Below are 15,019 nucleotides of genomic sequence, written 5' to 3'. Positions count from 1 at the left end.
CCGTGGTTCCCAGGGGAATGAGGAGCATCCCTCCTGATGAGGGCAGGAACTGTCAGGGGAGCAGTTTTCATGCAGGCACAATACCAGTGCACCAAATGCACAGAGAGGTGTTTGTCGAGAAATCTTGTTTTAGGAGGTTTTGCTTGCAGCAAAACTGCCTTTACAGTCCATTTGCTTTTTAATTTCTTGAACTCTCGCATATTTTTAAAAGTCTGCTTTGTTCAGTTGGATTTACTGCAGTTATTTTTTTTAACATATGTAGATGACTACTTTTCATGCTGGTCCTGTTTTTCTGCAGTTTAATGGCTCAGTAAAATATAGCATTATGTAAATGAGAAAGTGCCCATTCTTGTTCAAGGTCACAAACACAGATGGATTATAACCTTACCTGCTGCTTAAAATAACAATAAAAGAGAGTGAGAACTAGATATAAGCCTGCAATTTATTCCTGTTCAGGAAAATATAATGTACACTAATGGAATGTATGCGGTAAGGAGAATTTTTATACATCTATATTAGAATAAAAATTGTAGCTGAGTATAGGAGGACTCTGTTCTATATTTCCAGACTCTGCTCTGCACAGCAGTGTTAGGACAAGTGCTTGCACAAAACCCTTGCAAGTGAGGCTGGTTCAAGAAACCAAAGCAAGCCCCTCACCCAAAACACCCCACTCTAATTCACAGGTGTGTAAGTAAGCAGCCCACAAAAGCTCTGCCTAACCACCTTTAATTTTATTCAGAAAGCAGGTTTACAAGTTGTGCTACACGTGATCAGAGGTACCATCATCTCAGCCATGCAGGGGTATTTAGAAGTCCAGTGCACACACTCCAGAGCCCCCTCAGGAGCAGTGTTCAGCTAGCTCAGGCTGGAGCAAAGCTGCTGATAGACTGTACCCAGCTCAAACCACCACAGCTACAGGCAGCATGATTAAAAATTATAATAATTTTTAAACAGGCAAAAAGAGCAGGAAAAAACCCCAATGGCAGCGACACGGCTACTGCTACCTACATTTCAGGATCACAGCCTAGCTGGTGCTCTGGAAGGAGAGGCAACACCCCACATCTGCAGGGCCCCGGACGGATTTGCACAGCTCCACACTAACCCTCCTGTGCTGCCCAGGGGAACACACTTTCCTCCCCGCGTGGCGCTGCTCTGCAGAGCACATGGAGTACTCTGTGCTTCCTCTTTTAATGCTGCTCCAAGCAAGGTCTGAGGGTTTCTGGCAATTCTTCAGGTATGCATGTTTTGAGTGACAACACAAAATGCTACTAATTTATCCGGCCTGCTGACTGACAGTGGGGCACTCCTGCTTATTAATGATGCAGTCTGAGACATCTCACTGCCAAACTTCAGTCCTCATGCAGGGTCACTATGGACCAAAGTCTCGCCCTTTTTGGTTTTTTCCTTTACAAGCAAGACAAATGTATTCCTACAGAAGGTAAAAGGGGATGGAGAAAACCCCAGTGCAGACCAATACTCCTTCTATTAACTGACTTTCCTTCTTATTCACTCCCTAGTTGCCATTCTGTCCTTTTTAATCTCTTCCCCTCCAATGCTGACCCTGGTCTTTACCACACTTTCCAGGTAGGTTTTCCTTTACCCCCTCTTCCTTCTCCCCTTCCCTTTTTTCATTTCCCTCTATCCTGCTCTATAATTTTTAAAAACACCTTATCTGCTTTTCTCTCTCCTGCCAGTGAAGTATCCTCCTTAGCTTCACTCTCTGTTCCCTGCTCCATTGCCTCTTCTGCTTCATTTTGTCATTTCCATTCTGTTCCTTTTTTCCACTCCTCATCTCTTCATTTTACTTTTGAAGGTGTTACTGCTCACCCTTTCTTTATGATCTCCCACTATTTCCAGTCTTGCTTACTCCCACAGACAACTTGCTCAGCTCTCAAGGGGCTTCCATCCTTGCCTTCTCCAGGCTGAAAGCTGGAGAAATGAGCTGGTGGGCAGGCCTTCTCTTTCATCACATACAAATGACCGGTTCCTGTGTTCTTGAATCTGGCAGGAATTTGGTAGTGCAGGTTGTGGCACCAGAGATGTCAGGATGCTGTGAGATCTGCAGGGCTCGGTTCATCATATACCAGCTTACCATGGGATGCAGGGAAGGAAAAGCACTGCTGGTTGACTATTTTGCAGGAATTTTTATTCTTGCCAAGGGCTGTATAAAAGGGGTTTGCATGCAACCATGTGTGCAATCTGCTTTTCAGCTGGGCAATCACAACACAGACGCTGATGACCTTTCAACAAATGCACAGGAACTAAAGCCCAGCTGGGCAGGAGAGGTAGTTTCAAAACTGTCAGAACATTAACTGCTCCCTCTGTACAGCACTCACTCAGTTCGGGTTTCTTCACCCTATGCCACGCTGATCTGGTAGCCAGCAATACTTCAGGTAAGGTACCTGTTTATAAAGTCAATGTCCAATCTCTAAAATTGCTGGAGCAAAGAATTTGAGAAGTTCTTCCTGCTTGCATTGTAAGAAGAATAAACAAAACTAAACCAGCAAATGTTTACCTATGGATAATAATTTTATTTTGCACAACACCAGTGGTTCTACCACTGATGTTCAATTTAGGGCCAGAGTTCTAGGGTCTATAGAAGCACCTATCAACTATTGATGGCTTCAGCATCTTTAAGTGTCTTAATACTTTAAAACATCTGTCTCTCAATATTTTGTTTTTGGTAATGAGTCTTTGTTAAATGATATGCTTCAGTAGATGGCTTTCTCCTCTAAAACGTTCTGCTTCTGTTGGAAGATCAACATATTCTCTAATTCACCAACCTCAGGGACATGTGAATAGGATTTCATCATTTGTACTAAACTGCCATGAGATCTTCCACAATTTTTTTTTAGGCATTGAAATTTCATCAAACATGTCAGTCACTAAGAACTGGTGTATCTCTGCCTTTCTCATATCTGTTATTCCCATACTTTGTTCAGATTTCTTGACTGCAAAGCAAGTTCTTAAAGGCCATCCATGTTGCAGCCATCCTTGCACACAACAGTTTTTATCAAAATTGCTCCATTCAGCTGCCTTGTGGATGTCAGGGTTTACCCTGAAGCTCTGGAGATATCAGCTGGAATTAAAGCTTGTTTAATTATTAAAAACCAAACTATACTTGCTTCACATTGTTTTGTGTTGGTTTTGTTGTGGTTTTTTTCTTAAAGACTCTTCTATAATAATTTTTTGGGCTAACTCTGGCCCAGATTAGTCTTCCTAGATGCATAGAAATTCTTTTTATTCACCTGCAGATTTCTGTTGTCTGGAGAAATTCAGCTCATGTCATAGTTTCCCTCCTTCACTGTTGCTCGAGACCATGGAAGCCACAGGATGGTGTGACAGGACTAAGGCTGGGCATAGCTTCAAGGACCGGCACACACCAGGCTTAAGGATGACAGAAAAACTAGAACAGCCCACCTAACCTGCTCCTCACTGCAAAGTGGCAGCAGAACATCATTCCCTCAGGAAAGAAAGAGAGGACATCAAATACAAGGAGGTGTGAGGGGCGGAGACTCAGAGAGCAGCTTCCAACAGAAGCTGCCTCTGGAAAGGAGACCCTCGAGGCACCCAGCATGAAAAGGGGCCATTTCTCTGACCTGAAAGGGTCTCCTCAATTATAGTTTGAGCCCCTAAATCTGCAAGATTTCACTACCATGTGTACCAGTGCAGATCAGCACATCTGCAGTCTCCTGGGATTGACACGCAAGGTCCACCAGACCTGGTTCCATGACAAGGTGACCTTATGAGAAGAAAGGATTGGTTCCAGGAAAACTCTTCAAAAACATTTTTCATAGGAATGAAAATGAAATTTGTTACAACAAAGGGAAAGGAGGAAGTACTGTTGCAAGCAGTGGGGGCCTGATGGCATATTGGGGAATTTTTCTTTACGCTGCCTTTGTAAAGCAACAGACTCCCCATCACAAAGAGGGAACTTCTTTAAACCTCCTGTTGAGTATGCTGATGGAAAACTGGAGACATCGTATTTAGGGATGTGGCAGTTCAGTACAGCTGGCTGGGATAAGACTGGGAATAAGAATAGGGGATCCCCAAGTCCCTCCAACCTAATATTTGACATGCCAAGCCTTGAAAACAAAATGATGTCTTCTAGCTCTCCAGCATGGAGCATGCTGCCAGACAGGAATAGACTGTAACATCTCATCCACTGGGACCTGCCAATTCCACCTGATTAGAGTGAAAGCTGATGGATATTCAGTGGGATGAATGACAGTTCAGTTGGAAAGGACTGACTGAACAGTTATATGTGACTTCATTCATCTGCTTACAGTATATCACTTATCATGATGGTGTTCAGAAGTCCCCCTGGAAGGGTTCCCATACACCCATTTATTTGAAATCTTTAAAAAAAAAGAATAGTAGGTGTCCACTTACTACCCTGCAGAATTACTATGTTATTTTTTTCTTTTACTGGCTTCTGTAACTCACAAGCAGTTGCAAAAGTGCTAATTTTTGAGGTAAAACCGAAATAACAAAATGAGTTTGGTTGACAATGGGAAGATAACAGTGTCATGCAGGTCATTATTAAAAGACTTGACTTTGGAAGTGAATGGAAGAACTAAATTAAACTGCTTTATAAATAGAGCTCACATACTCTACATAGTCATGTAATGATGTATATACAATAAAGATCACATGATTTTAGTGTAATATACTCAACTACAGATAATATGTGCTCATCTGGTTGAATTAGTGTAAGACCCCTGCTTGACTCCCTCCCCTGACCACTGTTGTTGCCAAAGTACATAGTGATTAATGTGCCCTTCAGCAAATGAGATCAGCTCTGTCTGATCATATTAGTTCCTGTTCATTGGAGTAACTGAGCATCAATCACGTTCTAATCAGAGATCACGTACATTGATTTTTTTTTGTAAACAGCCTCACCATCAGGTTCTATCACAGCCTAGATTAACTTCTTAGTAATGACAAAAGTTAATGAAAAATATTTTCACCTAAATAATAAACATGCTTTTATTTTTAACTGAACAATCCTGCCACTTTAAATTGTCATTGTAGTTTTAAAGTCTGCAAAAAATAAAAATAACATGTTTAGAACTGCAGTTGCTTGTTATGTATATGTATTATTAAGTACTGTACTGCAGCACCTTTTAAGAGTATCATTGTTAATAGGCATTGCTTACCTTTAGCAGTAGTCCTTTTTTAAAAAATACACACAAAAAGGATCAAATTAAGTGACCTTACTGTTAAAATGAACTCTTCTTTAAGGGTTACTGGTACCTAAATATAATTTACATTATGATCCACCAAAAAAAATTAATCACTGTAGTGTGTAGCAAAACAATACTTGTCATACACAGAAGCAAGAAGCTCAGAAGAGTGATTGTTCATCAAAAGATGAGTATCAGTGCTAACATATTTGTCTCTTAAAAAGGAACAACTAAATTAAAGAGAGCCCTTATCTTTTGTCAAATGTTGCCAGCTACTCTACTCAACAGTTTCTTACAATCAAGAGCAGTGTATTGTGTTTAGTGACAGATTTGGTAATTGTGCATGACTAACAACGCCTCAGTGTCTGGGCAGTACAATAAATGAAGCCCTCACAACCTAATGTTCCCACTTAATAATTACTTAATGCATTGATCTTTCTGATCTGTCAAGTAGGAACAAAAATATTACACTCACTTTAAAACCTGATATTGAATAATATTTCTATTATTACCAGGCAACTATCCAGAGAGCAGTTTTACCACATTAACGAGGATGGCAGCACTTCATCTGACTACAGGAGAAAGACTCTGGGCCTGGGAAGAAGTGGCTGTCCATCCTGTACAGTGCACTGGGAATTCCCATCAAGGATAAGCAAAATGGTTTGAAAGGACCTGAAAAACCCTGAATCTTTGTCAAAGTTTCACAGTGTCTGAGTTACTTGATTGCGCTGTTGTTCTGTGCCAGATTCAGGCAGGGATCAGCACTGTCCATATTTTCAAGAAACACTTTAATTTTAGTATTTCTAGTAGTACCAAGCTCAAGTAGTAACCTTCTGTTAAAACATCCATTCATTCATGAATTTGGGAGGTTCAGAGAAAAGCCCCAAAACCTGGATCTTCCCCTAAAATTTCTGTGGGTCATTCCCACTTTCTGACCATATCAGAGCCATTTCCACAACAGTTTGTGACTAAGTTGCAGTCACAGCAATCTGGGAAGTATTTTGCCCAGTGTGGTCCACCTATGTTATTTTTAACAGCCAGCAGTTTGTATCAGAGAGGATACTCAATGCTGAGTCAATAATGCCTGTCAGAAAACACATTGACCTACAATGCAGACAACAGATAATGGAAGTATATCATTTCATTTACATAATAAATGATACAAGGTAAAAGTTTTATGTCTTAGTAAAGACAGAATCTCTCCATTGGGCAGGTACAGGAACTGAGCAGAGGAAAGTAGTCTAAAGAGAAGATGCCCCCTGTACAGTGCATGGCGTTACACTTTATCAGCATTTGTGAAACACAGTACTGGAAGAGACCTCGTTCTGCACTTCCAAGTTCAGAAGTCATGCTTGTCACTTTAACTGATGTTTCATATAACTGTCTTCACAAATTTCTTGAGCACCATTATTAAAACAATTTAGCTTCTTACAACTCCACTACTCAGGACAGGAAGACTGCTCCACACTGTCACTGTCTGGTGACAGGTATAAACTATGAATTTTCAGGCTATAATTACCTATTGTCACTCAATACCTCTTTGCTGTTGTGTCATTATCATTCACATTCATCTTAGCTAGATCCTCTTCCTCCCTATGTATACCTCCTTCAGATACTTACTAGAAGCAAGTATAACCTTGGCTTCTCTTTTGTCAAGCTGATCAAAACCAAACTCCTGCCCTGTCCTGTCTTTAAAGCAGCTGTCCATTTGCCCAGTTATCTGTTCATCCACCTTGGAGATGAAGGACAAGAAATGTGTAACTGCAATCCAAATGTCTTTGAATAAGACCCTAACATAATGTCACCACTACTCCTTTCTCTGCTGGATATCCCAGTCTTGCCCATTCAAGGATCACATTTGCCTTTCTGACAGCTGCCCCACACTCTGTTTCATAGTCCTTGCCCAGTCCAGGGAGGCAGGCTGGCTTCAAATACAAGGAGATGGACCGTTTTTCCCAAATGAGAGGCTAAGTGAGCTGAAGGCACAGTTCCAGGCTCTCAATGAATGCCAAACTTTTGCCTCTTGGCTCATAGCTTTGCTGAGCCAGGAGTCACTGTGTGCCATTCAAAACTGGCTCCTGTGCTCTCTTTCACATGCATTTTGTAGTCTGCCAATCCCTTCCACAGTCAACGAGAATATAAACGTCCCTGTGAGTTGTTTCCAACTGATAAGACGAAGGTTTGTGTTTTAACTAAAATCCTCACCTTGCATTATACTCTTGGATAGAATGCATTTTTATTATCCCAGTCCTCTCACCTGCTCAGTTATTCCTACACAATATTCCTACTCCCCAGAGCACTGCCGCCATTTGCTAACATTATGGCATTAGCACATTGCATCCTCGCTCGCACTCTCTGGCTTGTGGTGTCAATATTTCTCATTAAAATATTCAACAAGATATTATGTCCCAAGATAAAAACAAGGACCTCTCCTTCAGTGCACAGGGAAGGGGATTGCCCTGATGGAGGTAGGGATCAGAAGAAACTCTCATTTGGCAGCAGTTTGCACAGAATCAGTGGATGCCTGTGACTGCCTTTCCTCGCTCCCTGTTTCCAGTAAATGAAATGAATTTCTGAGGCAGCTCATATGTAAATACAGGATCACACAAGCTTCCTTAGTGTGTTGGTGGGGCTGTGTGAGTTGGCAGCATTCTTTTTAACTTTTGCAGCCTACTTATGATTTTGGTGAAAAGGGACAGAATTTGAAGGGTTTTTCTTCCCCCAAGGCATGAGACAAGATTAACAAAGTATACACCATGTCAAAGGAGGTCAGAGACACAACTGCACCAAACACTTTTTATCAGTCCGAACATGTATGTGAATATGTAAATTGATGTGGAAAATAATCATGTGTAACACTTGTTTCCATCATATGGGAGCTCTTTTGATAAATGAAGACAGTGATGGACATACGGAAGGGTTACCTGTCTGATCCATTCCATGCACATTCAAACTTGTCAAAGATGCAGTCATTTTCATAGAGGGAACACAACTTGCTCCTAAGGTAATCATGGACCTGTTTCAAAGAAAATAACTTTTGTTATTGTTGAAATAAAATAAAACTCCACAACCAGCCCCCCGTTCTCTGCTTTATCTCCCACATTCACTTTCAAAATATGCTGCACAGATTGGTAGCTTTGCAGAAGATGTGTTTAAACACTAAAGAAGCTATCTGTATTTTTCCACAACCCAATTAACCAGGTGCTACTGAATTATTGTTGCAGGAAGGCATGAAGCATACCTCCCTCAGCAGGCTGCAGACCACCCCTCTTCAACATATTTGTTTCCTGCTTGGGTGATTTTCTCAGTGCTAGCCTAATTCCCAAAGACATTTCACCAGCTGATACCCTAGATGTGCTAATTAATGTGCAAGAAATCTAATTTAAATAGTAACAAAAATGTCATATTCCAAGCTAAGTGGACTCTCAACTTGTGGCAGCAAGAACTTGGCTCTATTAAAAGAACCTGTAGGGTATGGTATTACATATGTTTGGGTAAGGTATTTCAGAAGCCAAATACAGTACAAGGCTGTAGTTGCGCAGGCTGGAAATTGGAACACTAATTTAGCCCAAGGATATCTCCTATTTGGCTGAGACTTAAAAAGAACGTTGTAAATTCTCACTTACATACTTGAAAAGTGGGACTAACCAGCAGAAGACCTCTCCTCTGGGCCACACATCTCTGCTGATCAAAGGTTATCATAAAGAGATAGATCTCATGCAAACTGTTTCAATCCTTTGCTGAATTTGATTAGTTTTCCTTCTGGATGATTGGGTTCATTCCGCAAGGATATAATGAGCTAGAAAATCCCTGCCTGGAGGAATTTACTAATGCACTTTCACTCCTGACATTTTCTTCTAGCTGTTTTAGAAACTGTAAAACAAAGCTGTGTAGATGGCCTCTCTGAGCACACATACCAATCCAATAGCCGAGAGGCATAATTTAGCTCTGGCTTACAGAGGTACTGGTTCTTGCAAGTCCAGGGAGACTGTTCCTGCTCATGGATGTTCAGCATCCTCCTCTGGCCTGAGGGCATAAACATTTCTTCTAGTAAGATAACTTCCATCAAGACCAGACAAGGGACAATGACCTTTCACTTATATTTTCTTTAAAGTAACTCGTTTTCAGCAGCCAAATTGTACAGCAGCCTAAGAATATTTGTAATGTAAGGTTATTAAGGATTATAAATTTTAGTTATGGATCAATTTTCATTAATAGATGAGTGAACACTGAGCTGTATATCAACTGGTAATGTCTTATACAGCAAATAACAGGCAAATGGTAGATGCAGATAAAACATTTCACAATTAAATGCATTTACCCTCATGAATAGGTCAGAACACTTCTAGTACTGATGCAGTTTCTTGCACCTCCTGTAATAAAATCCTTTCATTTTCTCTTTACTTAAAGCCTTTATATGTTAGCAGTGTAATCTGTTACAGAACTGGAGTTCTTTCCTTTGATGAGCTCCCAACACTCAAAAGAAATCGAAAGGTTGGGTAAGGCAGAAGGAAGCAGATCACATTTGCCTCATTGTCATTTCTAGGTCTTCCTCTTGTTATCATTTCCAGCAGCCATCTGTCATGACCACTGTCATGTATACACCCTTTGAAAAGTGTGCCCAACTCCACAGCTTGGAGCTGTACCTTTCTATCAGCTCTGACAAAAAGCATTTTGCAGTTCCTCTCTCAGATTTCTTACTGATCTCTTCAAGGTCTCAACTCCTGTTTTCTTGCCTGACTGTCTGCAGACTTGCACTACTACCATGGACAACCAGCTCGCTCTTCATGTGGACCCTTTGTTTACCTCATTTGACCACATTCAGACCCTCTGAGTGACTGTGAAAAAACTAACTGGAAGAAACATTTAATTTTCACCTTGTTTGCATGTTCATATACCACTACCAATTGAGGCTAAAATCAGGTTTGCCTTGTCTGTTACATTTTGTTTTTACCACGTATGAATAAAACTTGAATCCAAACCAAATTCATTCCTAACTAATTACAAAAGGTATTCTCATTTTCTTCACTGCACTGTTTTAGGTCAGACCTTCGTGGAATTATCTAGTGATTCCATGCTCCAAACTAACGCGGCAACATGACTATGTGGGGAACTATTTCACTGGGACTGAATAGTCACAATCAGGAATTGCACTGGTAAGTGACACAGTAGTCCAAATCCCTATGCAACAGATCCTTCCAAAAATGGATCAAGCTATTATCAGCTTGTTCACCTCTGGTTTCTGTTGGTATGGTTCTGCTTGGATAAGTCACCTGGCAGCATCAGAAGAGTATCCTGCTAGTATCCTGCTAGGCAGGGCCGCCTTGCAACAACACTCAAGTACTGGTCATTCCACTGTATTGCTTTTTAAGTGCTGTCCAGTGCACCAAACTCTGCCCTTTTTTCTTTTATATGAAGCATAAAAAGGAGAAAAATATGTTGAATCACTGTCAGCAGATAACGTGTTTCAGCAAGGCTGCAACAGCTGCTCTATGTAATAGCATTCTTTTAGCCACAGCATGGTAAGAAAAAGAATTTGCATGAGAAATTCTACTTTTTTTGTGATACTAAAATTGTAACCTGATAATGAAACAGTACAGTTATTTCACTCTTTCTTACAATCCTGTGGGGAAATCTCCTATTGTGACTGTCTTCATGAGTCTGGCAATCAGACACTAAGGGGCTACCATGCAGCAGATGAAACAAGAAATTGTATCTTTTAATCTTTTAATGAAATACATGTCATCCTAATTATGTGGATACATAACTGAAAATGTTAGGTTTATTGGTTGCCTTCAGGTGATCCACCAAGAAAACTTTTTGAGAGATTTCCAAGTTTATATATGGGATTTATGTATATCAGAGAGAGATACTGTTAAGACAAATTATTTAAAAGAGTAACTTAAACCACTTTTTCTTTAGAACAGAATTTTCTTTTCTCTGCAGCTGAAAAACATGAAAGGTTGTCCAGAGCAGCTGGACCACGTGAATCCTATGGAGTCCTGTGCTATTGGCTTCCGAAGGCCTCTGAGTTCCAGATTCTCCTTTATTCGGCTGCAATGTTCATCAATGCATCTACATAGTCTTCACAAGGTACTGGATAAATATTTGAAAATGAAAGGCAATCCATATATTAAGATAAAGCAGCAAGAACACTATTATATTTGCAGGGGTTCTGTTTTTGGGGGTCTTTTTTTTTTTTTTTTTTAATAAGCTTCTGATCGCAGTAATCAGTACTGAAAATTATACATTATACTCATTTTTCCCAACTCAACATGGAGAAATATAACTATGTAACTCTTTAATTGGCCCCACGGTTGGGTGTCAGACTGATTTAAAGGTGACCAGCTTGTTGCACTGCTACCTACATGAGCAAAAAAAAGCAGATGTCAAAGTCAAGACAAACAGGTTGGCTTGACCAGCTATTCCTCTCCAGGGACAAGGTTGCCTACACCATTAGCATAAGTATAAAATAATGTATTACCTACGTTCCCAAAATCTGAGATACAATTCTGTTATATAAAGCACAGTCTTGCCCTTACCCTCCCACTCCATTTTCACAGCATATCAACATTTCTAACACATTTAGCATTACAAGTACTGCCATTTTCAGAGCAAAACCAATTCTGTAGTTTTAACGGTATACAGGCTCAGACTTCCCAATACTAACAGGAGGCACACTGAAGAGTATCCACCAAAACCTAATGGGTGCATTAGAAAACATTGGGACCCACTTTGTCTACTAAACACTAGCTAATAAATACCTCCAACATTATTGATGTAAAATTCTGGTTGTTTTGACAAGTCATGCTACTCTCATTACATGTTATTTGAAAAGCAATCTTAATTATAGTTACTGTGAACTACTGTACCCCACCTGCCATTATAAAGACACAGAAAACAAGGGAGTGTTCCAGCGCTGTCGCAGGACTGTCTTTAAGTAAGCAGTATGAACGAGATGAATTACATTTTTCCTACTTTGCATACTCTCCTGTAGGTAGCTTAACAGTTTTTCTCATTGCATTTCCATAACAAGCAGTTTCTGTGTCGCAGACATATCTTCCTTCTTCAAGGCAGAGTCAAAAAATGTAAGCTGAGCCCTCTATTGCCAAACAGAACAGATGTCAGAGTACAAACTCAGTGCTGGCTGGAGCCACTGGCATTTTGTCTGGATAATATCGCAATGAATTCAGGCAACCAGATGTGTCTGGGTTTTTTTTTTTGCAAACTGCAGTGTCAGTGATGATGTCAGGGTTTAACACTGATCGCTTCTACAACTAGGCACAAGGGAGAGATGAATAGATGAAGTTTTAAAAAAAAGTTCTGAAATTACAAAGGTGTAAACTCTCAGCAGTCCCAGTGGGAGCAGAATGCTAAGCAACACACATCAGTTTCCTTCCTCAGTTTCTTTTAAATGTTAATAGTGAAATATATCATTGGAAAACAGATGCCAAAGTGAAGAGATAATTTCTCTTGATAGAAGCATTGCTTCTTCCAAGAGTCTAATCCACAGAATCCCTGACTCCCAAGGCCTTACACTTCCTTACTAATGCTGAAATTGCCCTTTTCCAGCTACAAGAATGCCACTGTGAGGATTTTAACCACCTTGATTAGCAGCTCTCTTAGCTAGCTGCTTCTCAGACCAAGCAATCAGAAGTTTAGGGAAACATGCCATTTCTGAACTGTGAGTTGCTTTTATACTGCTGCATTTCAAGACACAGGAGATACCTACCTGGTACGTTTCTACCGGCTTTGTTTCCATGTTCAGATCCCAAACTTTGACAGTGAGGTAATCTCTTGTTAGCATGTATCTACCACTGTGACTGAATTTGACATCTGACACTGAAGAGATAATTTCTGAAAAAAATGATCTGTTACTGGGGTCTTCTGGTTCTTCATAAACTGTTCAAAGAAAAAAAAAAGCAAGACAGAAATTAGAGTTCTATAAAAAAATGCTCTGCTGCACAATCTAAACTGTGCATTTCTTGTGAAACATGTAATTAAATGTACCAAGGAACATGATATCAAATTAATTATACAACCAGCACTTAATTTATTCTTTTATCTATATATAAAAATGCAAACTGTAAGCTTTAAATATTACAATAATTAACCTTATAGTTATGGGCCAAAAGCGTCACTTTGGGAAATCATGTAAATACACCAGTTAGTTGACTACAGCTACCTATAGCAAAGGAGTTTATCTATGGTCATTCTTTCTGGGGTCTGCACATCCTGTTCCCTGACATAACCAAAATCCAGGTGTCCCTGTCACATGAAATGCGTACATGTGGTTTCATAACAGTCTTGGCATCTCTAGGAATGGTGGTTACTCAAAGTCTGCCCGGGCTGCCAGAACCAGCTGGTCAGTTTGCAGGCTACTCACTGGTCATGTCTGAAGGCCTCTGAGAGTAAATACAAGATTTTTGAAAAGCAATTGCAAATTGCTCACCTCTTCCTGAGAGGTGAGCAGAAAATCGTAATTTACCATGTGGATACATGAACTACTTAGCTGACGTGTAACTGCTGACAGTTCTAGAAAGCACTAAACCCACGGTACATGCTGGTTAGCTGTTCTGTGTGCTGCATGATCCAACAAGGCAGGGGATCATGAAATATTGCTTACAGTACCTCCATACAGGGAAATCCAGCTCTTGTAGCTAGGAGATTGGTCATCCCTGTTCAGATGTACATAATAATGATTCTGGATGACTCACTGAATTGCAGAACTTGAAACAACTGGCATTAGTGGGCTCTACTGCATCTGTTACAAGTCCACCAAGGTCTCTTCATTCTTCCCCCAAAAGCCTGCACTAACTCTAGCCCTGCTTACCAGGTGCCTAGAGCAATTCTGTTGACTTTCTGCAGGTATCTGTGCCCCTGTGATCCAAATGACCTCATATGGTGAACTGTAGTAGAAAGTCAGGCTTTCAGGGTCTTTCAGTTCTCAGCAAAATCAGTAGGGTTTTGGCACCAATGACTAGAATATTCTTTGAAAATTGGCAGTTTGGTGAGTGTCATTTTCAAGTTTCAAAAGCAGGTGAAGAAAAGCCATGTAACGAGACATGAAAACGTGCTGAAAGTAAAACTTCTACCGTGAGTCAAAACAGAGTTTTTTGTGCAGTCCACTGGAAAATTTCTCTCTCAATTAATTTATCTATAACTATGATTCAGACTGTTGAAAGCAACAAGGTTACAGTTTCCATCAGGTGAAATAACGTTCTGCTGAAAGTTAAGGGTGAGTACGTGGGTGAAGTATGCGGGGTAATGCAAAAAATTATGGGCAATTTTCTTTGGGGGTGGGCAGTGGAATGCAGCCAGGCGTGCACATGAGAATAAGGTCTATATTTGAACATGTACCACACATCTAAATGGTAATGAACTACTTCAAAAAGGGAGAAAAAACTTAACTTTTCAGACAGATTGTAAACGAACAGCTTTAAATAGCTCTTTAAAAATTTGCCTAGACATTCTGCAAAGCAGGTGTTTTGCAATTATCCTGTCAGATTTTCAATACAAGTCTGACAAGCACAAAGCAATTATCATTTCTCATACCTCTATCCTTTAATCTGTCCAAACTATGTTCTTGGCTGGCAGGAATTTCATCCTTCTAATTATGATGTGAAGCTGCTATTAAAACCAGGAGAGGAAAAAAACCCCACACTAACAGAACTGTACCTTCATTTATAGCTGAGATATATTTTCTTGGATTTACGTGTCTCGTCGAACTCCCAGTGATTAGAAGAGGAATAATATTTGTACCTGGATAGTCTATATTTTGTTAATTAATGAGATTAAAACATTTCATCCTTTATCTGCAGTTTATCGCTCTT

The 15,019-nt window shown here is 40.2% G+C and overlaps 1 protein-coding gene across 8 annotated transcripts in view; it reads right to left on the bottom strand.

The window, feature by feature from the left end:
* The window catches only part of PPP2R2C (protein phosphatase 2 regulatory subunit Bgamma), a 201,359-nt gene that overhangs the window by 3,081 nt on the left and 183,259 nt on the right, over positions 1-15,019 (bottom strand). For all 8 annotated transcript variants that reach the window (XM_074904480.1, XM_074904486.1, XM_074904481.1 and 5 more), the window contains 2 exons: positions 12,919-13,088; positions 8,111-8,202 (listed from right to left, as the gene is read on the bottom strand). In XM_074904480.1, coding sequence (XP_074760581.1) covers positions 8,111-8,202; positions 12,919-13,088 — 262 coding nt within the window. The remainder of the gene's footprint in view (positions 1-8,110; positions 8,203-12,918; positions 13,089-15,019) is intronic.

Source organism: Athene noctua, chromosome 4 (assembly GCF_965140245.1).
Source record: "Athene noctua chromosome 4, bAthNoc1.hap1.1, whole genome shotgun sequence".
Classification (NCBI taxonomy): Eukaryota; Metazoa; Chordata; class Aves; order Strigiformes; family Strigidae; genus Athene; species Athene noctua.
The sequence above is the reverse complement of the archived record's forward strand: the minus strand, read 5'-3'. Positions and strand labels throughout refer to the sequence as shown.